At 38.4% G+C, this 27,751-nt stretch overlaps 1 protein-coding gene across 1 annotated transcript in view; it reads right to left on the bottom strand.

Annotated features, from left to right (window-relative positions):
- The window catches only part of LOC133806841 (myosin-12-like), a 52,847-nt gene that overhangs the window by 2,148 nt on the left and 22,948 nt on the right, over positions 1 to 27,751 (bottom strand). Inside the window, 4 exon segments of the mRNA XM_062244928.1 lie at positions 107 to 226; positions 398 to 603; positions 976 to 1,153; positions 1,289 to 1,349. Of these exon segments, the coding sequence (XP_062100912.1) occupies positions 107 to 226; positions 398 to 603; positions 976 to 1,153; positions 1,289 to 1,349 (565 nt within the window).

Genomic DNA, 27,751 nt, shown 5'->3' with positions numbered 1-27,751 from the left:
CTTTTTTTTTTCCTTCTTTAGTGAGCTATATTACATATAATATTTCAATCATAGTAATGGAATGAGTGTTACTAAATATAGTGACTCCAGAATTAGCCAATCTTACCATTTTGAGCTTTCTATGTTCCTTCCTCGCAACCTTTGATCTCCAAAGACATTGAAGTGCAAGAGTGGCCTTCTTTTGATGTTTATAAGTAGAAAGAGCATGGTGTCTTCTCCACCTTGTCTGTAAAGAAGGAGCAGTTGTAATTCAAAGGTAAAGAATGAAGACCATTATAATTCCTTATGGCATTACTTTTATTAGAAAGATCTCAAATTCTCTTTTATTTTGTAGCATTTGTTGACAAATAATATCATAATCCATAAGCCTTCAAGCTCTCAGCATGAAAATTATTACCTGAACCAAAGTTGCAGCCTTGGTTCTTCTCCTATGCTTGAAATCTTTTCTAGCTGCCATTGCTCGTAATCCAGTCTGGATAACAATTGCAGATGCCTGTAGTTTTGTGTAGAATTTTCTTGCCATATGGGTACGGTGGTGTTTCTGTATGTGAATTGAAGCAGCTTCCCTTCTCATTTGTTCATACTGCTTTCGTGCAAGTTGGGCTGTAAACAGAGGAAAATAATACATCTTAAACAGTAACTCTGAGAATTGGCAATATTTCTTGTTAATGTGGTCCTCCTGGTTATATTGGTATGAATAATTGTATTGTGTCCAAGGAAATCTTTTAGAGTACAAATAGGATAGCCTTTCAGTTAATGTGTGATCTATTCTTTACTGATTCAATTTTTCTTTGATGATATGGTTGCATAGAAGCGCTACTAAACCAGGTAACAAACTTCAAGATGTTTTTAGATTTGCTAATCGCTTGTTAACCGCTTGTTAACTTTACCTACTCTATTGATATTAAAAGATTTTCCCTATGAAAGCTGCATGGTATAGCTGAATATGAGAGAATGAAATGTAAAAATGAGTACCTCTCCAATATTTCTGCATATTTATTGTAGCTCTTTTTAGGGAAATAAATTCCTTTATGGTTAGATATGTTCGGATTTGTCTTTGTATTCGTCTTGCTGCATTAGCCAAGATTTTAGTTCTCCTTGCATCTAGTTCAGCTATCTGCCCAGCTCTTAAAAATACCTTTGTTTTCCCAATCTACCACACACAACATGAAATTGTTTACAACGCCAAACAAAAGAAAACCAATATAATAAAATGAATAAATAAAAGGAACATGAAAATTGACTACTTATTTTCATATCATGAAAATAATTCAATGCCTAAACTTACCTAATATCCCTTTTATCCCATTCTGTCGCAGATTGCTATACATGCTGACTTCTCATCTGATCTGCAGAGAATAAAGCAGTGAGTTAGCATATTTCTATATATATATATGAGTTTAACTTATATGTAAACATTTTTTCTTATCCGAAAACACACCAAAAAACGAATATATATATATATGAGTTTAGCTTATATAAATTGATTAAGAAAGAGAAAATATGATTGATGAATAATTAAATCAATGATGAGAAAACCAAAAACGAAATTACAGTAAAAACTTAGAGTGATGAACAATTAGAATCAGAGACTGTACCATAAAGCTCCTTCGTTGTTCTTCGCGGATTGAAACAAGAAATTTCAACTGTAGTAATTTCGTCTTGAATAAGAGAAACCCTTGACTCGAATGTGGTGAAGCCCTTCTCAGGATTTGTCTTTCGCGAAGGGGAGTGAGAGGCCGAGACAGCTACTAGCCTACGAGAATGACTGAGAGAGACCAGGAAGAGAAAGATTGAAGAAAGATTGAAGAAATGGGTAAGGGGAAATGGGTACACGAGAAAGGTAGAAAAAACTTAGTCATTTTGGCGGTATTTTATTTTACTTTGCCGCCTGAAATTTTTCACATATACAATAACTCTTTTTAAATACTATTATAATGTTGTGTTATGGTAATGGGTGTTTGGTGTAGTGACGGTCAAAAGGAATATATATATTTTATTTAAAACATTAATCCATACATGGGCCCATAAAAGTGTTTACAAAATTATTTACAATCCAAAATGGTCATTACAGTATAAAAAATACAACCCGCCAACCTAAGCAGCAAAAATAGGGTTAACCCCTAGTTCCCTTGAGAAACACATTGGCCGTGGTGGTCAAGCAGCCGTATATGTACACATCACCACCGAAGCTCTCCACTCAAGGCTGGGTGAGCTTTTCTTTTCCTTTACCTGAACCAAAAAGCTCCTGTGAGCCAAGGCTCAGCAAGAAAACTTATTACTGGATGTATAAAATATCAATAAATGATTCTGGTAATCATTCTGGGGCTTGCAGCCCTAATCAGATACGTGACTAATGAGTCACACCCTGGGTATGTGACTAATGTAGTGTCTCAAAATTTTACTTAGTTAGATAGTAGTAGTCGTAGTAGCAGCAGCAGTAGTAGTAGTAGTAGTAGTAGTAGTAGTAGTAGTAGTAGTAGTAGTAGTAGTAGTAGTTGTGGTAGTAGTAGTAGTAGTAGTAGTAGTAGTAGTAGTAGTAGTTGTGGTAGTAGTAGTAGTAGTAGTAGTAGTAGTAGTAGTAGTAGTAGTAGTATAGTAGTAGCTTGTAGTATGTTAGTTTTCGTGGATATTGGTTCAAGCTGGGATTTAGTTGGAAACTCATAGAAACAAGTATAGATTTTATAAGTTTAACCTGTAGTTTAGAAATATTAATTATAACATAAGGTTTGATTAGTATACCAGGTCCTAGAAAAATCATTTATTATAACCTAAGGTTCAGATAGAATTAATAAGAACGTGACACTTGTCACAAGCATCTTTATTAAGGATTTAAGCATTTTTGATAAATAATTTAATAAAGGATAAATCTAGAAGCTCTAGAACCTTCCAGCAGCTGTGAGGATCACGTTTTACTCAGTCCAAGTTGTTTAAACAAATTCAAAATATGCTGAAAGAGTGCAAAAACGTGTTTGATATATCAACGTATGTCGATATAACGCAGCTATAGGGGATGATAAATCGCCTATGGGAGATATGAAAAACACGTGAACTTCGAACGAACAGAAGCACAAAAGCTTGGGACATAGGTAGTGTAGAGTCCAAGAACTTTACTTAGCTAGTTAGATAGTAGTATAATAGTAATAGTAGTAGTATTTTTATGACTGTGGATTTTGGTGCAGACCAGGATTTAATTGGACGCTCATAGTAACACTTGTAGATTTTCTAAGTTTAATCTATAGTTTAAGAATATTAATTTTAACCTAAGGTTTAATTAATATGTCTGATATTGATGGTGATATTTATTATATTATAAGGTTTAGATAGACCCAATAAGAAAGTAACACTTGTCATGTGTATGTTTAATGATAATTAAGTATTTTTGAGGAATAAGTTTATTAAGAGTAATATTTGAATATCCTAGGGTCTGTCAGCAGCTTTGAAAACGTTTGAGGACTTAGTCAAGGCTGTTTACTCAATTCAAATTAAGCTGAAAATGTGCAATTTTGTGTTTAAATATTTAGCGTATGCCGATATATCGTAGCTACAGGGGGCGATATATCGCAGTACGGGGATACGAAAAACACGTAACTTCGCACGATCACCTCGACGAACCTCGGGCATGCTAGCCCAGGCGATATATCGGCTCCCTTAGTATATTTTTTAATGTTTTTGAAAACGTTCTCATTTTAATCTTTAACCTCTTGATAAGTCCAGCATCTTTCTGACCGAGTCTGCAGCCTCTGCTGAACGATAATTCAAATATTTTTCACTTAAAAAGCCATTATTTTATTCAAGTTAAATGAAGATCTTTTCATTCTTGAACTCTATAAATAGGACCTAGTACCCAGCCATATTTTCATTCATCAAGCTAAGTCCAGAGGCTGCAAGCTGCTAGGTTATTTTTTAGAGTGTAAACACTTGGGTTGGGGATTATAAGCTTACCAAACACTTGGGAAGTAAGGTTTATAGCACATTTCGGTTCAAGGTTTAGATCGTTCATAGAAGCATTCAAGGTATTCCAAACTTTAGTTCATTTTGGTATTGTTTTCCTTAAGTTCTTATAGTTTTCTACTCAGCACCCTAACTTTATTCTTTATTCTTGGATAGGAAATCTAAGATCTTGAACATAAGGTTTTTTGTAAGTATGTTCTTCATGCTATAATTCGTCCATTCTTTTCATTCATGCTTCAGTATACTCACCCTTTCATTTATGGTTTTTAGGAGTGTTCCAAAGTCCCAAACCTGTTCTCATATCCCGGTACTTTTGGTAAGGAAAATAGGATAGGATATTATGTGTTATGCCATATGTTATCTTATGATTTATGTGTTATGTTAACTTATGATTTATGTGTTATGTTAACTTATGATTTGTGTGTTATGTATATTTGTAGACTTGGGCATATGACATGTACAACTAACAAGCCCCAATAAATTTATGGGCATATGACTTGCTTAGCTAGCAAGCCCCACAAATCTAATGGGCATATGACTTGTTTAGTTTATAGGACCCCAAGTTATAATGGCCATTATAGTATATGTGACATATGTTATGATATGTTTTAGTATATGTTGATATGAATATTATGTACATGATTTATGTGTTAGATTTTTCTTGCTGGGCATTAGGCTCATTCCTTTATGTTTATATGTGCAGGTAAATAGCTTTGGTGGCAGGAAAGGTTCTTGGAAGCTTTGGGGATGTGTATTGAGGCGGGATGGAATCGATGGACCGAGCGTTCGATTCGAGGATGAAGTCTCTTTAAATTTTATATGTATTTTTCCGCACTTTATTATGTAATCCATTTTATTTAAAATCATGTTATGTTTTCTTTTAAAAACAATGGGATCCCATATCCTACTTTAAATTTTATGTAGTTTAACATTTTTTTTACAAGTTTTTAATGAAGATATGATTATTTCACTTGTAAGTACTTTAAAAAAATTAGTGTCTATGTATAGTAGTCAATAATGGTCCAAAGTGTAGAGTAGTTGGGTCATTACAGGTAGGGGCGATATATTAGCTCTTGGAGAAATTTTTGAATCTTTGTGGATTTAAATTAGAAACAACCCTCAACCACTTGGAGTTGCTCTTGAACATTTTTGACCGAGTTCTGGGCGTCTGTCGAAACGAAAATTCAAATCTTTTCAATTATTTTTCATTTATTTATTCATTTTAAAAGGGGTTAGTTTCACTCCTTGAACTCTATAAATATGACCTAGTACTTAGCCATTTCACTCATCATTGAAGTACTCTTCAGAGGATCCAAGCTGCTAAGATTACTCTAGAGAGAAAACACTTGGGTTTTGGGTTAAAAGCTTTTCCAATCTAAGCTTTTCTAAACACTTGGGAAGTAAGATAGACTGGCGTTTTGGTATCAAGGTGCAGATCAAAGTTCTAGATCATCCAATGTATTTGTAACGACCCAACTATTCTAAACTTTGGACCATTATATAACTACTACACACAAATACTAATCTTAAGAAAACATATATATGAAATAGTCATAACTTTATTAAAACTATAAAACAAAGGTTAACATAAAATTTAGAGTAGGGTATGGGATCCCATTGTTTTGAAAATAAAATAAAACATGACTTAGATCTTAAAATTCGTTAGAACTCAGATGCGGAAAAATACATAAAAATGTGATTGAAAGACTTAAACAACTTCATCCTCGAATCGTTTGCGCAGTACACCAATTCCATTCTCCCTCAATACACATCCCCAAGCTGCCAAGAACCTTCCCGCCGCCATAACTATTTTCTTGCACATATAAAACATAAAGGAATGAGACTAATGCCCAGCAAGGAAAACTTACTACAAGAATGAAACATATACATACACATAAACTATAAACTATAAACTGTAAACTATAATCATATGACTACATAAATACAACATCTATTACAATGGCCATCATACTTCTTGGGACATGCTAGCTAAGCAATCATATGCCCAAAAATTTACGGGACTAGTTATCTAAAGAAGTCCTATAAATTTATGGGGCCCGTTAACTAAACAATCGTATGCCCAAGGAATCTATTATTGGGACTTGTTATCTAAACAAGTTATATATTTGTTATCTAAACGAATTATTTGATTTTTTATCTAAACAATTCATATACTAAAACAAATAAAAACATATCATACTTATAACATAGACATATATCAACAACATAAAAGTATACAAATCTACCCTATTTTTCTTACCAAAAACTGGAATGTGAGAACAAGATCGGGACTTTGGAACACTCCTAAAAACCATAATTGGGAAAGGTGAGTATTGTAAAAGAAAAAGATGAAAAGAATGAGCTACACCATCGAAAAGATACTTACCAACAGAAATCTCAAGTTCGAAGAACTTAAATGCCTAACCAAGAAGAAAGAAGATGAGTTAAGAATTGAGTAGAGAAAAACTATAAGAACTTAATGAAACAGTACTCAAAGGAACTAAGAATAGGAATACCTTGAATGCTTCTGTGACTGAACTTCACCTCGAAACTGAAATATACTATAAATCTTACTTCCCAATTGTTTAGTGAGCTTATAATGATAAAGCTTATAACCCCAACCCAAGTGTTTAACACTCTAAAGTATTCTTAGTAGCTTGTAGGCTCTGAACTCAGCTTGATGAATGAAGAAATGGCTGGGTACAAGGTCCTATTTATAGAGTTCAAGAATGAAAAGATCTTCACTTAGCTTGAATAAAATAATGGCTTTTTAATTGAAAAACATTTGAATAATCATTCAGCAGAGGCTGAAGACTTGGTCAAAAAGATTCTGGGCTTATCAAGAGGTTAAGGATTAAAATGAGCTCGGTTTCAAAATCTTTCAAAAACTATGCACCACAGCCAATATATCCCCCATGCTAGGCAATATATCTCTTGGATTGATGCTCCCGAGGCTCATCAAGGTTGTCGTGCGAAGCTACGTGTTTTTTGTATCCTCGTATGGTGATATATCGCCCCTAAAGCTGCGATATATCGGTATACGTTAAAATATTATACACATAATTACACTTTTTCAGCCTAATTTGAATTGAGTAAACAGCCTTGACTAAGTCCTTTAACGGTTTCAAAGCTGCTGGCAGACCCTAGGATTTTCAAATATTTCTCTTAATAAACTTATTCCTCAAAAATACTTAATTTCTTATTAAACATACACATGACAAGTGTTAATATCTTATTGGGTCTATCTAAACCTTATAGTATAATAATTATCATCTCCATAATCAGTCATATTAATCAAACCTTAGGTTATAATTAGCATTCTTAAACTATAGGTTAAAATATAAAATCACAAGTATTGCTACGAGTGTCCAACTAAGTCCTGGCTTGAACCAAAATCCACAGTAATAATCATACTATAACTACTACTAGCTATTACTATTACTACTACTATCTAACTAGCTAAGTAAAGTTCTTGGACTCTATAATTCTCCCCTACTAAAAAGAATTTTGTCCTCAAAATTTACTTACCAAATAATTCCGGTTACCGGCCTTGCATGTCCTCCTCCAACTCCCACGTCGCCTCTCGTTCAGAACTATTACTCCATAGGACTTTGACTATCGGAATATTCTTGGACCATAACTGCTTCATCCCTCTATCTAGGATGCTAACCGGTCGTTCCTCGTAACTCAAGTCTTTCTGGAGTGCTATCATATCGTACTTGAGGATGTGAGATAGGTCTGACACATACTTGTGTAGCATTGAGATGTGGAACACGTTGTGACTATCTGCTAGGGCTGGCGGTAAGGCTAATCTATACGCAACTACTCCAACTTTGTCCAATATCTCAAAAGGACCTACAAATCGGGGACTAAGTTTTCCTTTCTTCCTAAACCGCTTTACGCATTTCATAGGAGATATCTTCAGGACGACTTGATCTCCGACTTTGAATTCCACATCGCGTCGCTTGGCATCCGCATAGCTTTTCTGACGATTTTAAGTAGCAAGCATACACTCTCTAATTAGTGCTACTGCTTCTTAAGCTTTTCAAACAGCTTTGGGACCGAGAAGTTGCCTTTCTCCTACCTCGTCCCAGTGAAGCAGTGATCGACACCTTCTTCCATAAAGCAACTCATAAGGTGCCATCCCGATCATTGACTGGTAGCTATTGTTGTAGGAGAACTCTATTAGCGACAAGCACTTATTCCATGATCCTCCAAAATCAAGTACACAAGTGCGTAGCATATCTTCTAAAATTTGTATCGTACACTCGGATTGCCCATTTGTCTGAGGATGAAAAGTTGTACTAAGACTTAACTTAGTACCCATGGCTTTCTGTAAACTTCCCCAAAATCTCGATGTAAACACTGATCCTCTATTTGACACTATTGTCTTGGGGATTCCATGCAACCGTACTATCTCTTGGACATATATGTCGGCATATTGGTCTGCTTTGTATGAAGTCTTAACAGGCAGGAAATGAGCGGACTTGGTTAGTCTATCTATCACTACCCAAGTGGAATCATGCTGCTTGTTCATTCGTTGCAACCCTGTCACAAAATCCATGGCTATATTGTCCCATTTCCATTCTGGTACGCTAAGCGGTTGTAATAAGCCTGTGGGCCGCTGATGTTCTGGTTTCACTTGCTGGCATACTAGACACTTAGACACAAATTCCGCTATGTCCTTCTTTATCCCTGGCCACCAATATATTGCCTTGATGTCAGGCGTCATCTTGGTTGACCCTGGGTGAACTAAGTATGGGGTACTGTGTGTTTCTTCTAGAATCGTCATCTTAATCCTTTGATCATTTGGCACGCATACCCGATCCTTATATCTCAATAATCCTTGACTTGATATTGAGAAATCTATGGCCTTGCCTTCTCTAACTGCATCCATATGTGTCGCTAGTGTCTCGTCATGCCCTTGCCCAATCCGTATATCTTCTAGCAGATTTGACTGGATAGACAAATTAGCCAGCTTACCGACAACTATTTCTATTCCGACACTGATCAGCTCCTACTATAGCAGCTTTTCTATACCTGCTAGCACTGCTAAACTTCCATAACCCTTCCTCGATGAACACTACGATGAATTTATCTTAGTAGCCCTTGAAGACCCTATTCATCAAGTCCATAAATGCGGTTGGTGCGTTGGTAAGACCAAAAGACACAACCAAGAACTCATAATGCCCATAACGAGTCCTAAAAGCTGCCTTAGAAATATCCTCTCCCAGCTCCTTGAGCTGATGGTACCCGGACCGTAAATTAATCTTTGAAAATACGGTCGCACCTCGGAGTTGATCAAACAAGTCATCAATTCGGGGTAGCGGGTACTTATTCTTGATTGTTACCTTATTCAGCTCGCGGTAGTCTATGAACATCCGCATACTTCCGTCCTTTTTCTTCACAAATAGAACCGATGCTCCCCATGGTGAATGGCTTGGCCTAATAAAACCCAAGTCTTGGAGTTCTTGCAGTTGCGTCTTTAACTCCTAGAGTTTTGTAGGTGCCATCTGGTATGGTGCCTTGGAGATAGGCTCGATGCCCAGTCGTAATTCAATCATGAAGTCAATTTCCCGATTTGACGGTAACCCTGGCAAGTCATTGGGAAATAATTCTGGGAATTCTCTTACAATGCGGATATCAGTGGTGTTTCCTTTACCACATCTGTGATGCTGGCTAAGAATGCTTGACACCCTTTTTCTATCATTCTTTGGGCTTTGAGAGATGATATTAGAGGTGTACGTACTCCTAAAGCTTGTCCCATGAAACATAATCTCTGGCTGTCAGAAGTCTCGAACATCACCTTCCTGCGTTTGCAGTCGATGGTCGCGCCATGTTTTGCTAGCCAGTCCATACCTAGTATCACGTCGAAGTCCTTGATCTCTAATTCTATCAGGTCTCATTCTAGTTCTACATCCTCAATCTTGATCGGTACGCCTCATACTATCCGTGATGATAGAACTACTTTTCCCGAAGGCAACTCGGTTACAAACCTAGTTCTAAATCTTTCACAAGGTTTGTCTAGTTTTTATATCATTCCTAAAGAGATATACGAATCAGTGGCTCTCGAATCAAATAATACATAACATATATTATTGAGAATAGAAACCTGACCTGTGACCACCTTATTGCTAGCATCAGCCTCTCCTTGGGTTAAGGCGAATACCCTGGCCGGAACCATCTTATCTTCCTTTTTCCCTTCTGGCTTGAGCTGGGGACACTGCCTCTTTTGGTGACCTTCCTGACCACAGTCGAAGCATCCTTTGGTGTTTGCATGACATTCACTAGGATGTTTCTTCTGACACTTAGCACATTGTGGATATTCTACATAACCCGACCAACTACATCCATTATTTGTCCGTGCCCTTTTATCGTTGTCGGACTGTTTGTTGTCAGAATGCCTTCTTTTCTGACTGTTGTTGTTGTTGTTGTTACTGGACTGATTGTGGTTGTTGTGGCTGGATTGATTATTGCTGTTATGGTTGTTATTCTGACTTGTCTGAGATTGACCCTGCTGTCTAGACTCAAGCTTACTGGCTTCTTCTTTACTAACGTTAGCCTGCAGCCTTTCCACTTCTATTGTCGTCTCTAGAACGTCGGCATAAATTGTATTTCCTGGGTTTGCTAACTTAACCCCTAGCTCGATCTTCGGTCGAAGTCCTCTAACGAACTTAGACACCCTCAGATAGTTGGTTGGAACCATTTCCGGTGCGAACTTAGTCAAACGGCCGAACTGCCATGCATACTCTGCCACTGATAAATTCCCTTGCTTCAAGCCAGCAAACTCCTCAACTCTTGAAGCAAGTATAGCCAAATTATAGTACTTTTTGTGGAACAGCTCCACAAATCGAGTCCAAGTCATGGTGGAAACATCATGCATCTACTGGACTAAATCTCATCATATCCTGGCATCTTTCTTGAGGAAGGACAAAACGCATGATATGCGGTCCGCATTGCTAAGGTTCATGTGCGTCAGGATTGGCTCCACATTTCTTAGCCACTCTTCTGCCTCGAAGGGGTCTGTCATCCCTTCATAGTTCAGAGCGTGCTGCTTACAAAACCGCTCATAAACGGGTTCCATGTGTTGTAATGGATACGGTGTAATTAGCCACTGGCCATCCCCCAAATGGACCAACTTGTTGGGGTGCTAAGGCCATTTGCTGTGGCTGTGGCTGTGGCTGCGGTGGAGGCGGAGGCTGAGTCTGGGGCTGAGCCTATTGTCGCTATTGCTGCAATAGTTCCTCGACTTGTTGTCGCAGTCTGGCGATCTCCGCAGTGTTGTTAGCTGGTGGCGGCGGCGCGTTGTGGCTGGCAGTTGCACGCACTCCCCTTCTGCAAACTGGAAGGGCTTCATTGTTTACCGGAGTAGGCGTTTCCATTGGTGCGAGCCGATCTTCGGAGTGACATCGCAGCAGAGTTCTAATAGTTGAGAGAAACATGTCTGAACTTTACCCTAATAGGCTCTAAGGCAAAACTTAATCTAAACAAACATAACTCGGACCTATTAATTATGACTTCTTATGAAAATTATATAAGTCTTCTTTATTATTAGAGTGGGTTTCTATACTTAGAAAAATAAGCCATCTTTATTATTTTTTAAGTCTGTTTCTAATCAACCTATATGACTTAATTCTCAGGCTTGAAACTCATCTTTGCTCCAAAGTTAACCATATTGAAGGAGGGCTGGGATCAGTAAAATTGTTCCCACTACTATGGTCCCCTAACTCTCAATATAGAAACTTGGTTCATTGATTTTTATTCACCCTCACCGAACTTAGTCATTATTTATTTTATTTATTATTTATTATGATTGCGAAAGAAAATCAAACTCATACATGTTAACAAAATAACATTGATATTAATTTGGAAAATAAAGTTTTCACTATTTACAACCATTAAATAAAACAAATAATAAATTAAAACAAACAATGAAACTAATCTTATTCTAAAAATCGGGATCTTCTATATCCGATCCTTCATCTAGCATACCATCATTTAATTCCTCATAGTCTTCATTATCATGTGCCTCAAAATGCCCTCGAGGAAGGTTCTTAAAAATCCTATGCTTTTCCTCATTTGTAAACTGAAATTCCATTTTTGAAGTGAACCTAATTAAGAGAAAATAATATCTCATCGCTATCGGCAATTCATCTTCATTATCCATTGTTTCCCATATCTCCTCTAAGGCTGCAATTACGGTACGATAATCTCTAAATAGTCTTATTACTAAAATGTATTGCTCCGTTGCTCTCATCATGATCTGCTTAGATTCTTAGAGATGACCCATTTCTCGGTGGAACAAAACCAGCCTCCGAGTGATTATTTCTAGCACTCCTACGGTGTTTTTCGGTTCTCTAATTCTCTATAAAGCCTTAATGGCTCGGATATCCTCATAGTTTAATGCTCCGTTCATTCTTAACTGAAAACATAAAGACTAAAATCGTTAGCTATACTTATAGACATAATAACTATAACTTAAACACTTACTTGGCGGTCAGATTCGGATGAACTTCAACCGGATGAACCGTTGCTTTGATACCAACTGTAACAACCCAACTATTCTAGACTTTGGACCATTATATAACTACTACACATAAATACTAATCTTAAGAAAACATACATATGAAATAGTCATAACTTTATTAAAACTGTAAAACAATGGTTAACATAAAATTTAGAGTAGGGTATAGGATCCCATTCTTTTGAAAATAAAATAAAACATGACTTAGATCTTAAAATTCATTACAACTCAGATGCGGAAAAATACATAAAAATGTGATTCAAAGACTTAAACAACTCCATCCTCGAATCATTTGCGCAGTCCACTAATTCCATTCTCCCTCAATAGACATCCCCAAGCTGCCAAGAACCTTCCTGCCGCCATAACTATTTTCCTGCACATATAAAACATAAATGAATGAGCCTAATGCCCAGCAAGGAAAATCTACTACAAGCATGAAACATATACATACACATAAACTATAAACTATAAACTATAATCATATGACTATATAATACAACATCTATTACAATGGCCATCATACTTCTTGGGACTTGCTAGCTAAGCAATCATATGCCCAAAAATTTACAGGACTAGTTATCTAAACAAGTCATATAAATTTATGGGGCTCGTTAGCTAAACAATCACATGCCCAAGGAATCTACAATTGGGACATGCTATCTAAACAAGTTATATATTTGTTATCTAAACAAATTATGTGATTTGTTATCTAAACAATTCATATACTAAAACAAATAAAAACATATCATACGTATAACATAGACATATATCAACAACTAGAACGTGAGAACAAGATCAGGACTTTGGAGCACTCCTAAAAACCATAATTGAGAAAGGTGAGCATTCTAAACGAAAAGGATGAAAAGAATGAGCTACACCATCGAAAAGATACTTACCAACAAGAAATCTCAAGTTCGAAGAACTTAGATGCCTAACCAAGAATAGAGAAGATGAGTTAGGAATTGAGTAGAGAAAAACTATAAGAACTTAATGACACAGTACGGAAAGGAACTAAGAATAGGAATACCTTGAATGCTTCTATGACTGAACAACACCTCGAAACTGAAATATACTATAAACCTTACTTCCCAAGTGTTTAGTGAGATTATAATGATAAAGCTTATAACCCCAACCCAAGTGTTTAACACTCTAAATTATTCCTAGTATCTTGTAGGCTCTGAACTCAGCTTAATGAATGAAGAAATGGCTGGGTACAAGGTCCTATTTATAGAGTTCAAGAATGAAAAGATCTTCCCTTAGCTTGAATAAAATAATGGCTTTTTAATTGAAAAACATTTGAATAATCATTCAGCAGAGGCTGAAGACTTGGTCAAAAAGATTCTGGGCTTATCAAGAGGTTAAGGATTAAAATGAGCTCGGTTTCCAAATCTTTCAAAAACTATGCACCACAGCCAATATATCGCCCATGCTAGGCGATATATCGCCTGGACTGATGCTCCTGAGGCTTGTCGAGGTTGTCGTGCGAAGCTACGTGTTTTTTGTATCCCCGTATGGTGATATATCGCCCCCTAGAGCTGCGATATATCGGCATAGGCTGAAATATTATACACATAATTACACTTTTTCAGCCTAATTTGAATTGATTAAATAGCCTTGACTAAGTCCTTTAATGATTTCAAAGCTGCTCGCAGACCCTAGGATTTTCAAATATTACTCTTAATAAACTTATTCCTCAAAAATACTTAATTTCTTATTAAACATACACATGACAAGTGTTAATATCTTATTGGGTCTATCTAAACCTTATAGTATAATAATTATCATCTCCATAATCAGTCATATTAATCAAACCTTAGGTTATAATTAGTATTCTTAAACTATAGGTTAAAATTATAAAACTACAAGTAATTCTATGAGTGTCCAACTACGTCCCGGCTTGAACCAAAATCCATAGTAATAATCATACTATAACTACTACTAGCTATTACTATTACTATTACTACTACTATCTAACTAGCTAAGTAAAGTTCTGGGACTCTACACTATTCTTATCCTCATGTTTAATTTATCATAGTTCTTTTATTTTCTTCCATTTTTCTTTCAGATCCTAACTCATTGTTATGGCTTTTTGGTTAGGTGTTTAAGTTTCTTGAAACTTTAGGTTTTTGGTAAGTTTCTACTTTGATGGTTTAGTTCTCTTTTTCATCTCCTTTTCTTTAGAAACTCATGGTTTTTACTATTGGTTTTAGGAGTGTTCCAATCTCGCTCATGTCTCTAATATCCCGGTTTTCGGTAAGGAGAATAGGTTAGATTATATGTGTTTATATGATGTGTTTATATGCTATGATATGTGCTATGTACATATGCATAAATATGTTTTGTAGTCACTTGAGGCTTATAGTTGCTTAGATAGCAAACCCCAAGAATTTTATCATTATCGTGGTTTAGAGTTATGATTTACCCTACCTCGATTAGTAGACTGAGGACCTAGATGGTTTTATCACATGCTACGGTAATGAATTAATGGCCAATATACGTGTTTATGTCATATGTTTTATAGTATATGTTTTATGATATAGTCTTATGATTTACGATATATGCATTTAGTAGATTTTCCTTGCTGGGCATTAGGCTCATTCCTTTTATTTTAGATGGTGCAGGAAAATGAACTTGGAAGGCGGGACGAATTCGTGGCAGCTTGGCATGTGTATTAGGGATGAAATTATTCAATGGACTATTGGAAGATCGATGATGACGTTGTTTTCAAGTCTTTTAATTTATGTTTTACGTATTTCTGCACTTAGTATTTAAACGATTGATTAAAGTGTATGTTTTTATGTTTTATGTACTAAACAATGGGTACCCATACCTTATTTTATATTTCATACCATATTTTGGATTTTAATAAAGTATTAATATTTTATGTATGTATGCATTCCAAAATAGTAGTTATGTTTAGTAGTTTTTAATGGTCAGAGGTCTAGAATTAGTCGGGGCATTACAGTTGGTATCAGAGCCACAGTTCATATGCATGAAGTTGTCCTTGATACACACGCACAAGCTCGAATCTAACCACCAATGTAAGTGTTTATGTTATGAATAGTGTGTTTATGTTTATAGCTAACGTTTTAGTCCTTATGTTTTCTGTTAAGAATGAATGGAGCTTTGACATATCAAGATATCCGAGCCATTAAGGCATTGAAAAGGATTATAAAGCCAAGGAGTACAATAGGAGTGTTAGAAAGAATCACTCAAAGATTGATCTTATTTCACAAGGGGATAGTTCACCTTCAAACTACTAAGCAAATTATGATGAGAGCTATGGAACAATATGTCTTAGTAATTAAGCTTTTTAAAGATTTTCCTTCTATAATTTCAACATTAGAAGAATTATGGGAGACTATAGATGATGAAGATGATATAACGGTAGCCATGAGATATTATTTTCTTACACTTAGGTTCACCTCTAAGTTTGAATTTCAATTCACTAATATCTTGATGAATATTCCCCGAGGTAGTTTTGAGGCTCAAGATAACGATGATTATGAAGAAATAGATGATGATATGCTAGATGAAGGGTCAGATGTAGAAGATCATGATTTTTTAGATTTACCTTAGTTCTTTTTTTTAGTTTAGTTTACTTATTTCTTTATTTATTTTTGCATTTATGACTGTACTTAATGAAAACTTTTTTTCCAAATGAATAAATTGTTATTTTTGAATGGCATGTATGAGTTTGATTTTTTATTTTTTAACAATTAGAATAAATAATAAATTCAATAAATAATGACTAAGTTCAGTGAGGGTGGATTCAAATCAATGGACTGGGTTCTATTTTGAGAGTTTAGGGGGCCATAGTAGTGGGAACGATTTTACTGATCCCAACCCTCTCTCAATATGGTTAACTTTGGAACAGCGATGAGTTTCAAGCCTGAGAATTAAGTCATATAGGATGGTTAGACACAGACTTAGAAAATAATAAAGATGGCTTATTTTTCTAAGTATAGAAACACACCTTAATTATAAAGAAAGACTTACATAATTTTTCATAAGAAATCATAACTGATAGGTCTGAGTTATGTTTGCTTAGACTAAGTTTTGCCTTAGAACCTATTAGGGTAAGTTCTAACAAGTTTGTCTCAACTATTAGAATTTTGTTGAAGATGTCGCTTAGAAGGTCTACACGCATAGCCAGCAATGCCTCCAGCGCTGCCAATGAGACTAACGAAGCCCCTCTAGCTCGAAGAAGGGGAATGCGTGCTACCAATGTTGCTGCCAATAGAAATGCACTGCCTGCGGTTGACAACACCGCTGAGATTGTTAGGCTACATCAACAAGTGGAAGAACTACTACATCAACAACGACAACAGACTCAGCCCCAGCCTCAGACTCAGCCCCAGCCTCAACCGCAACCGCAGTTGCAACCTCAGCCAGCGGCTCAAGCGCCCCAGGAAGTAGGTCCATATGGGGGATGGCCAATGGTGAACTATGCGCCTTATCAAGCTTAGTACATAGAGCCAGTCTATGAGTGTTTCCATAAGCAGCATGCTCCAAACTTTGAAGGGACAACCAACCCCTTCCAGGCAGAAGAATGGCTTAGGAATGTAGAGCCGATACTTGCACACATGAACCTTGGTACCACGAATCACATATCTTGCGTTTCGTCTCTTCTGAAGAAGGATGCAATAATTTGGTAGGATTTAGTACATCAAACTCACGACATCGCCACCATGTCATGGACTAGATTGGTGGAGCTCTTTCACAAGAAGTATTGTAATGCCCTACTTCCTTAGAGTCGTTACTAAGTGAGTTTAAAATGTGCATTCAACTCGCTAATCAAGATTTTAGGTCAAAAAGTGTAATTAAGCCATAAACAGAGTTATAAACCTTGAAAATAATTCCATTTACTGAAAATCATAAATTGTTTGACACTTGGGATCCCAAAATACTGTTTAGAAACATTTACAACATATAAGTACAAACCAAGTCGACTAGACGACAAAATCTAGGTTTTAATACAATCATCTCTCAAAACCACTGGCTGTGGCAGCCAGGCAGGCCAAACATGTATGCGTCGCTTCACGCTCTCCGTACTCATGGTTGGTCGACCCTTCCCTTGCCCTTACCTGCACCACAGAGCACCCGTGAGCCGAAGCCCAGCAAGAAAACCCTCACAAGTAGAAAACATATGCATAACAAACACATAGCATATAAACAGGCCATCAATAGGCTAAACACATATGGCCAAGACATCCCAGGCGCTTTACCAGGCCCTGGGTTTGCGGTCCACACCGTGAGGATATCCTAGGTATCCTTTAGGGTCTCTCCCTGGCAACTCGCGCTCCACATGCTCAACACTGCTCCTGGCCCCTTGCCGCACTCGGCCTTGCACTCAACGTGCTTAACATCGTTCCCGGCCCCTGCCGACCTCAGTCTACACCGTTCCCAGCTCTTCCTGAACATTTACACAATTGCATTCATAGCATAATAAAACATATACTGAACATTAACAATCTCAATTCAAAGGGATACGCCCTGCAGTTCAAACATATTGGGCTCAGCCCTGCTTACAAGCTCTATGGGAACAGGGGTTTTCTTACCTGCGTCCCAAGCTCTCCGACCACCGATATCCCGAGCACAGTCCTCTAACTTGAGCCTCGCCGAAACCCTAGTCACAACACATTAACAATATTCACCCATCAAGTTCTAATCCATTAAATAACTTTGAGCCATATCTCTAATCTCCGGGACCTTGAATTCCATCAATCCGGGTGATAAAATCCATCCCGAGCCTTAACCTTTGAGTTCCCAAGCCTAAACACACTTAAAAACACAAAATGACACTAAGAGCCGCGGCCTGCCCCCAAATTATTAAGAATAAAAGTGTTTGGATATAACCAAATATGCGAGCTAAGATAGTTTGGACATAACCAAATTATTAAAAATAAAAGTGTTTGGATATATCAAAATATGCGAGCTAAAATAATTTGGGCGTTAAAAATAAAGTGTTTGGATATAACCAAATGCACTAGCCAAGATAATTTGGATATAACCAAATACGTGATCTAGATATAACTAGATCAAGAATATAAGTGTATGGATTACAAACAAAACATGACTTGAATAGGTTTGGAACAAACTAGCTAAAACTAATCGACAGTAAGTTGGAACATAACCTTCTTCAAGCTAAGTTGAGATCGAGGCTGGAATATCTTCCAAAAAGATAGTTTTGACCTCATAACCTTGGGGAGCTACCCAAGGACGAGGAAAAGTGACTAAAAAGGGAAGATATAACTAAACCACCTACGTTACACGCCATATAAGTTCTTCGGGTGCATGGTAAAAGTAACTTTCGACCTTGACAAATAACGAGATCGGACACCGATACGTCGAGTAAACTATGCATGAATGCATCAAAGCTTGAGCTTAAAACCACTACATGTTTGTATGAATAAACAGACATAAGGACACTTAATATGAATTTCTTGAAATATTTCGACTTAAGAAATAAAAAGAAAAAATATAAAAATAAAGTCAAACGTAAATATCATAAATAAAAGAAAAAATAGCTCTTCAGCGAGCTATAAATTGTCTTGGCCCCAGGGGCATAAAAAATGGAGGATAAAAGTTATTACAAAAGATTCGAAGGGGCGCAGCCCCGGGTCAAGATTTAGGAGGGAGGAGCATCCTCCTTACCCTTCTCAGCATCCTCCTTGGCTTTCTCTGCCTCTTCCCAAGTAGAGTCCTCTGCATCAAGCCGAGCCTACCACTTGGCCATGAGTTCTACCTCGAAGGAGCTTAGGAAGCTGGTATCGATATCAGCATTACTGGCCCAGATTCTATACATGGCCATGTCGACTGCCCGATCCTTCTTCTCCTTCAACTCTGCAAGGAGACGAGCCTTTTCGCCCTCCATTATCTCAAAAGTGGCCGCTTTCTCCTCCTCAAGCTTGGCATTGATCCTCTCAAGCTCTGCGAGCCGGGCATTCACCTTCTCGAGCTCAGCTATCTTGGCCTTTCTTTGTTCAGCTTCAGCCTCCATTGTTGCCTTTGCGGCCTTGAGCTCGTCAGTAAGCTTGAGTCTGAGATCCTTCAACTCCTGGCCATAGGACATGCTCGAATGGACCTCATTGTTCAACTTATAATTAAGCTAAGCAGAGACAGCAAGAGCCTGACACATAAAGAAATCAAATTAAAGCATACACTAAGTACAAGTACAACTAATAATAAGATGAGGGAAGTTACCGCAATAGTGAGCTCGATACTCTTGTCATAAAGTGTATTGCAGTCCCGAGCATTGTTCAAAAACTACCACTGAGGGGCGTCAAAGCCACCAAAGCTCTGGCCCACTCAGGACAGAATGTCCGAGCCAAGTGTAGCCCCATGGTGCCCGACAGCATTTTCGATTACATACTCATCGACGTGAGTAGAAATTGACAACAGGCGTGTTGTTAAGGCTGAGGGCTTTTTCGGGGGTAGGCCAAGTGTTGAGTGAACCATGATCTGAGGAGGATGGAGCTCGACCGTAGTGGACGCTTCGACCTGAGGAGTCGGATCCACAGCTGGGCTCATAACAGTTGGAGCTGGTGGAGGAAGAGTCTTCTCAGTCCTCTTAATGACCTTGGTAGGTCGGTCTGACTTTCGCGAGCCTCTCGGGCGCTTACTCCTTTGGGCCCCCTCGCCACTGGCGAGCATGGTGTCAAGGTCGGAGTCCATAGCACCTGCACAATTACACCACATTATAAGATATTCCAAGATAAAAACATTAGCACAATGCAGTCGGCGAAAATAGAGAGACTGATGACCGAACAAGCGGTTGCAAAAATGATCTCACAGAGTCGAAGAGGCCAACGTTGCTGTGTCTTCTTGGCTTGGAGAACATGCAAGGCCTGGGCAAAGAAGTTTCTAGTTTCTTCTTCTTTTTTCTCTCTGAAAGCTTGAACGTTAAAGTAAAGTGGAGAAAATGAATGGGGATATATTTATAGACCCCTGGGAATGTAAAAAGCTAAATTAATCTGGGCCATTGGCCAGATTCCATATCAGATCCGACGGCCAAGGAGAAATGAGAGGATGGTACCATATAGTTGGCAGGCGAACAAACATGGGCAGGTTTCCAAGGCACTAAAGTGCTTTGATTGGTCAATGCCAGACTGACGCGTGTCTACACTCGAGTGTTTTTTATGGTACAGTTTCCAAGAGGAGCAGTTCAAAATTTTCCTTCTCATAGGATTCGAACTGATACTTTTGAGGGGGAAAAATGTTACACCTAGATTTCGAGACAAGAGGTTATGGCCCCGAAAACTAGGCTTGTCAAGTGTGATCTCGAAACGTATGAAAACATCTTTTGGTCCAGTTGTAAAATCTCTGAAGTAAAACTACGACCTTGAAGAGGTGTAACCTCGGGATATTTTTTGAGTTCGAATGGCACGACACTGGGATACATCTGTTACCATTTGTCTTTAGATAAAACAGTCCGAGCTTGGGAAGTGCAAGCTCGAGTGTGATAGCTTTGATAGTATCTATCTACTCCGAGCATGTTCTGAAGTTGGGTGGCAAGTTCGTAACAGTTTCATAAGTCTTGATAGTCACAATGCCGATTGCTGATCTCGAAGACCTGATGAGTCACCTGGGATAACCCATTACGTGTGAACATCTTTATTGTTGTGTAATCCCAATATTTAAGGGATACCATATAATCTGATATTCATTCCTGATCCTTAGGGGACGTTTCCATGTATATAGGAGATATTGCATTTAATGTCATTATTTGAATTGATGTACAGAATATCTTCCCAAAATATGTGGGAATGAACTCTGTAACCTTCCCTATAAATAGAGGAGGAATGACCACTTGTAAGGGATTGATTTCTGATTGCGTGAGAGAAAGCTCTGGGTAATTCATCTCTGAAGAATTTCCAGAAAACTCTAAGTCTTAATAATATAGACTTGTGGACTAGGCATAATTAACTGCTGAACCACGTAAAAACCTTCTTGTTTTTCTTCATTATTCATTCGCTTCATAGTTTACATTGTTTAATTGCTCTACGATTTAAGTTGACAAAAAATGGCATCAACAATGGTCTAAGTTTATTCCAATAGTCAAGGTCCTATGGAGTAATAGTTCAGAATGGGAGGCAACGTGGGAGTTGGAGGAAGACATCTTACCATGGTATACGGAATAGTTTGGTAAGTAAATTTCGAGGATGAAATTCTTTTAAGTAGGGGAGAATTGTAGTATCTCAGAATTTTACTTAGCTAGATAGTAGTAGTAGTATAGTAGTAGCTTGTAGAATGTTAGTTTTCGTGGATATTGGTTCAAGTCGAGATTTAGTTGGAAACTCATAGAAACAGTTATAGATTTTATAAGTTTAACCTATAGTTTAGAAATATTAATTATAATATAAGGTTTGATTAATATAGTTGGTCCTAGAAAAATTATTTATTATAACCTAAGGTTTAGATAGAATTAATAAGAATGTGACACTTGTCATAAGCATCTTTATTAAGGATTTAAGCATTTTGGATGAATAATTTAATAGAGGATAAATCTCGAAGCTCTAGAACCTTCCAGCAATTGTTTGGATCACGTTTAACACAGTCAAAGTTGTTTAAATAAATTCCAAATATGCTGAAAGAGTGCAAAAACGTGTTTGATATATCAACGTATGCCAATATATCGCAGCTATAGGGGCCGGTATATTGCCTACGGGAGATACGGAAAACACGTCGACTTCGCACGAACAAAAACGCGAAATCCTGGGACATAGGTAAGGGCGATATATTGCCCAGGGTAGGTGATATATCAGCTCCTGGAGCCATTTTTGAATCTTTGTGTATTTAAATTAGAAACAACCCTCAACCACTTGGATTTGCTCTTGAATGTTTTTTACTGAGTTCTGGGCGTCTGTTGAAACAAAAATTCAAATCTTTTCAATTATTTTTCATTTATTTATTCATTTTAAAAAGGGGTTAGTTTCACTCCTTGAACTCTATAAATAAGACCTAGTACTCAACCATTTCACTCATCATTCAAGCATTCTTCAGAGCCTCCAAGCTGCAAAGATTACTCAAGAGAGATAACACTTGGGTCTTGGGTTAAAAGCTTTTCCAATCTAAGCTTTTCTAAACAATTGGGAAGTAAGATAGAGTGACTTTTCGGTATTGAGGTGTAGATCAAAGTTCTAGATCATCCAAGGTATTCTTATCCTCAGGTTTAATTCTCACACCCCAACTTGCTAATAAGGTTTAGGACCTCGATTAGCGTGCCTGGAGGGCAATAAGTGAATTAACATGTTAATATATGAATTTAAATGAATATGTGATTAGAATGCATGTTTAGGTGGTATAAACATGCATGTGGGCCCCGTTTGTCTGTTAGGGGTACAATGGTAATTTTACCCCGCTGAGGGCATAAATGTGATAATTGTATTGTATGATTTGTACCACGAGTGAGTGGTGATATTATTGTGATGCATGTGCCTAGACGGTCCTAGGGAGCAAATTAGTTTAAAAGTCACAACGAGATTAAATACCCTGCTCGGGAGGAGCCTAGGGGTATTATTGGGAATTTTATACTTTGAGTTTGTGAGCTAATGGTTAGTGGTGATTGAGTAACTTGAGTGACCATTAGTAACCATTAAGAGCAATAGATTTTAGATGAGAAAGGTGGTAGATTTGTAGGAAAGGTGAAATGGAAAAAGTTCCCTTGAGGTTTAGTTAGGAAGAAATTACTTGGATGGGTAAAATAGTCTTTTGGCAGGGGTTTAGATACCTTCAGCTGAGGGAAAAGGTGATTCACGTTTTATACTTAGCCATATTTTGATCTTGCTGAAATTGGAAGAAAACCTAGAGGAGAAAAGGAAAAAAACTAAGGGCAAGAAGGAAGGGAAGAAGGGCAAATCTCTTGGGATCAACAAGGGGATTAAAGCTAGGAAACTTAGAGGAGTATTCAGCATATTGAGGTAAGGAAATTATGTGCATATGTTGTAAAATTCAGTTAAGAATATCATGGAATTGAGAATTGAGTTGTGTGTTTTGCTTGGTGAATTCTTGGGATGAATTGGGGATAGGTTCAGCTTGAGTTTGTGATTGAGCTTGGAATTTGATTGGGAAAGCAGCTCAAGGTTGAATTCTTGATTGGTTAGTATTAAAGGGTGTTTTATATGTGTTGTGACTAGGTTTTCGGAGAGGCTTGGGATAGAGGACCGTGCTCGTGAATTTGGTGCATTGTAAAGCTCGGGATACAGGTAAGAAAACTGTAGTACCCGTAGAGCAGGGCATGGGCCCATAGTGTTGTTGCAGGGCAGGGCCCCAGATTGTACTTTGTGCTAGGACATAGCCTTGATTGAACTGTAATATGCTTGAATGTTGTTTAAGTTAAGCTATATGTGGTTATAGCTGAATGAATGGCAAAGGAGCCGAGAACGGCAAGGAGTCGGAAACGGCAAAAGGGCCGAGAACGGCGAAGGCCAAGAACTGCAGTGGGGCCGAGAGTAAGATTTGGCACGTGGAGTGCATACCACCAGGGTAAGACCCCAATGGATACATGGGATATCCTTAAGGTGAGGACCGAGATTTCAGGCTTTGGTAATGCTTCTAGGACGGCATGGTCGTATATGTTTATTCTGATGGACTATCTGTTTATCTGTTGATTATCTAATATAAATGGTTATATAATATGCATATCTTTTATGCTGTGTGAGTTTTCTTGCTGGGCTTCGGCTCACGGATGCTCTGTGTTGCAGGTAAGGGCAAGGAAAAAGTCAACCAGCCATGAGTATGGAGAGCGTGGGGCGACGCGTACATGTTTATCCTGCCCGACTGCTTTGGTTGGGGCATTTTGAGAAATGGCTGTATTAAACTGTGATTTTGATAGTTAGTTATCTGTAAACCTATTTTGTGTTTTAAATATCTTATAAACCTTACTTTGGGACCCCAAACGTTAGACACTTGGAATTTTCAATGAAATAGGGTACTCTCAAAGATTACAGCCTTAACTTTTTGATTAATCACACTTTTTTTTTAAAACCTCGTTTAGCGAGATAATTGCACATTTTAAACTCACTTTGTAATGACTCTAAGGTATTAGGGCATTACAACTTGGTATCAGAGCGAGCCAAGGTTTACTTGTTTTGGAGATTGACCGAACATGTACGCTTGCTGCCATTGAAAAGCTTGACTCATGGTTGATTGGTATGGTTGATTATTATGATTTAATATGTGCTTGAATGCCCTGTTTTCCTGTATGTTTAAAAGAGCATGATGAGTGAAATAACATATGCATGATGTCAGGGCATGGCCCGTTGTGTGTTATATGCTATCTGTATGTTATCTAGATTGTTGATCTTGGTTGGTTGTTGAGAATGGGAGGTGGAATTGGCTTTTGTTATCATGCCTGATGAGCGATGTCACTGATTGCAGGCATATAGTTGTAATGCCTCGGCAATAATCTAGACTCCGCGGCAGCAGAGCCGAGGATGACAATCAGGGTCAAGACCCTCCACCTGCCCCACAGAACTGGCAATAGATATTAACCGAGATGGAGGCTAGATTCCAGAGAACAGAGGAGGAACTTCGTCAGATGAGGCAGCACGCCCCTTCACAGGTCACAGGGTTACCAATTCAACAGAATGTAGCGCCAGTGCCGGTTCAACCTGTGGTTGAGAACAGGTGGGAACCTTTGTACAAAAGATTCAGAAAGCAACAACCTCCTACCTTTGAGGATGGATCAGATCCACTGCGGGCCGAGCAGTGGATGAATATGATTTCTTTGATCTTAGATTTCATGAAGGTTGAAGGAAATGAAAGGGTAGCTTGTGCTAGCTACATGCTTAGGGAGGATGCCCCCATCTGGTGGGATGTAGTGAGTCAGCGGAGGAATATTACAAAAATGACTTGGGAAGAATTTAAGAGTATCTTTATTGAGAAATACTATAGTGTAGCAGTTCGAGCTGTGAAGGTTGATGAGTTTATCAACCTGACTCATAACAGGTTATCAGCTACTGAGTATGCCCTGAGATTTGACAGACTGGCAAAGTTTGTGCCAGACTTAGTGCCGAAAAATGCGGCCAGGAGAGATAGATTCATACGGCGGTTGAACGTGATGATCGCCCGTGATGTAAATATTACTTTAAATCCAGAGACTACTACTTATGCTCAAGTAGTGGATAAGGCCCTTACTGCAGAGAGGGCTGAGGATCAGATATGGAAAGACAACATCGTTAGGCGCGATGCCAGGAGGATGGTGCCTCCTTTTACTGGGTCTAGTCGGGGCAGTGGCCCCAGTGAGCAGAAAAGAAGAGTTCCAGATTCATTTGTTCCTCCTAGTTCTGATAGGAGGGTACGAGGTTCTATTGGTGGTCGTCAGGGCGGAGGTGACAACTGGAGGAGTTTTCCAGTGTGTCCTCGATGCAGGCGATGACATCAGGGTGAGTGCCAGATTAGGGCATGTTTTATTTGTGGGAGTGCCAACCATCTGAAGAAAGACTGCCCACAAGCTAAGAAAGAGGAGCCAAAGAAGGGAGACAATCTCACTCCTGCCAGGGTATTTGCTTTGACTCAGACTGAGGCGGAGGCTAGTCCCTCAGTTGTGACAGGTCAGATCTCGAGCGCTGGTTCTTTGTATACTGCATTGATTGATTCAGGGTCAACCCACTCATTTGTATCTGTTAGGGTGATAGACCAGCTTTGTAGACCTAGTGTTGTGTATGCTAGGGGTTTCCAGACTTTGTTATCAACAGGAGAACTGGTAGTCTCTAGGAGATGGATTAGAGCGTTACCAGTAGTGATGGATGGTAGGGAATTGTTTGTTGATCTGGTTAAATTAGACATGGATGATTTTGATATGATATTGGGGATGGATTGGTTAACGAGGAATGGAACAACGATTGATTGCAAGCGGCGAATGGTGACTTTTGAACCAGAAGGCGAGGTACCTTTTGTGTTTGTGGGGACAGTGAATGGACCGCGAGTACCTATGATCTCATCACTGAAGGCTAGAGACCTGATGCAGGAAGGTTGCATAGGATTCCTAGCAAGTGTTGTAGATACCACTAGAGTGGTAGCAGTGGGACCGAATGAAACCAGACTGGTATGTGAGTTTTCAGACTTATTTCCAGCAGATTTGCCGGGATTGCCGCCACAGTGGGAGAACGAGTTCATCATAGAATTTGCACTAGGAGCGGAGCTAGTATCCAGGGCACCCTATAGAATGGCTCTGGCAGAGTTAAAGGAGTTGAAGATTCAGTTACAGGAGTTACTAGATTTGGGATTCATCAGACCGAGTTTCTCGCCATGGGGTGCTCCAGTGTTATTTGTTAAGAAGAAAGATGGATCGCTTAGGATGTGCATTGACTACAGGGAGTTGAACAAGTTGACTATTAAGAATAAGTATCCACTGCCTAGGAACGATGATTTATTTGATCAGTTACATGGGAGTACGGTGTTTTCAAAGATTGATCTCCGGTCAGGCTATCATCAGTTGAGGATTAAAGAGGAGGACATACCGAAGACTGCTTTTCGAATAAGGTACAGGCATTATGAATTTCTGGTTATGTCCTTTGGATTAACCAATGCCCCAGCAGCTTTTATGGATATGATGAATAGGATCTTTAAATATTTTCTGGATAAGTATGTGATTCTATTTATCGATGATATACTGGTGTACTCCCAGTCAGAGACAGAACATGAGCGTCATCTGCGCCTGGTATTGCAGTGATTGACAGAGCATAAGTTATATGTGAAGTTCAGTAAGTGCGAGTTCTGGTTACCACAGGTTACATTTCAAGGCCATATTTTCAGTAAGGAGGGGATACTGGTTGACCCAGGTAAGATAGAGGCAGTGAGAGATTGGCCTAGACCGAGCAGTGTTCCTGAGGTTAGAAGTTTTCTTGGGTTGGCAGGATACTACCGGCGATTTGTAGAGGGATTCTCCAGAATTTCTACTCCATTGACAGAGTTGACAAGAAAGAAGACCAAGTATGTGGACAGATCGGTGTGAGAACAGCTTCAAGGAATTGAAGAGGTGATAAATTACTGCACCAGTGTTAAGCCTGCTGACAGACAATGAGAAGTTCGTGGTTTACTGTGACGCTTCCAGACAGGGTTTGGGATGTGTGTTGATGCAAGCTGGGAAAGTAATAGCTTATGCATCAAGGCAATTAAAAGAGAATGAGCAGAGATATCCCACACATGATCTGGAGTTGGCTGTAGTGGTATTCGCACTTAAGATTTGGAGAAATTACCTATATGGTGAAAGGTGCGAGATATACACGGATCACAATAGTTTAAAGTATTTCTTTACTCAAAAAGATT

Source organism: Humulus lupulus, chromosome X (assembly GCF_963169125.1).
Source record: "Humulus lupulus chromosome X, drHumLupu1.1, whole genome shotgun sequence".
NCBI classification, from domain to species: domain Eukaryota; kingdom Viridiplantae; phylum Streptophyta; class Magnoliopsida; order Rosales; family Cannabaceae; genus Humulus; species Humulus lupulus.
Note: the sequence above shows the minus strand (reverse complement) of the source record. Positions and strands in the feature narration are given on the sequence as shown.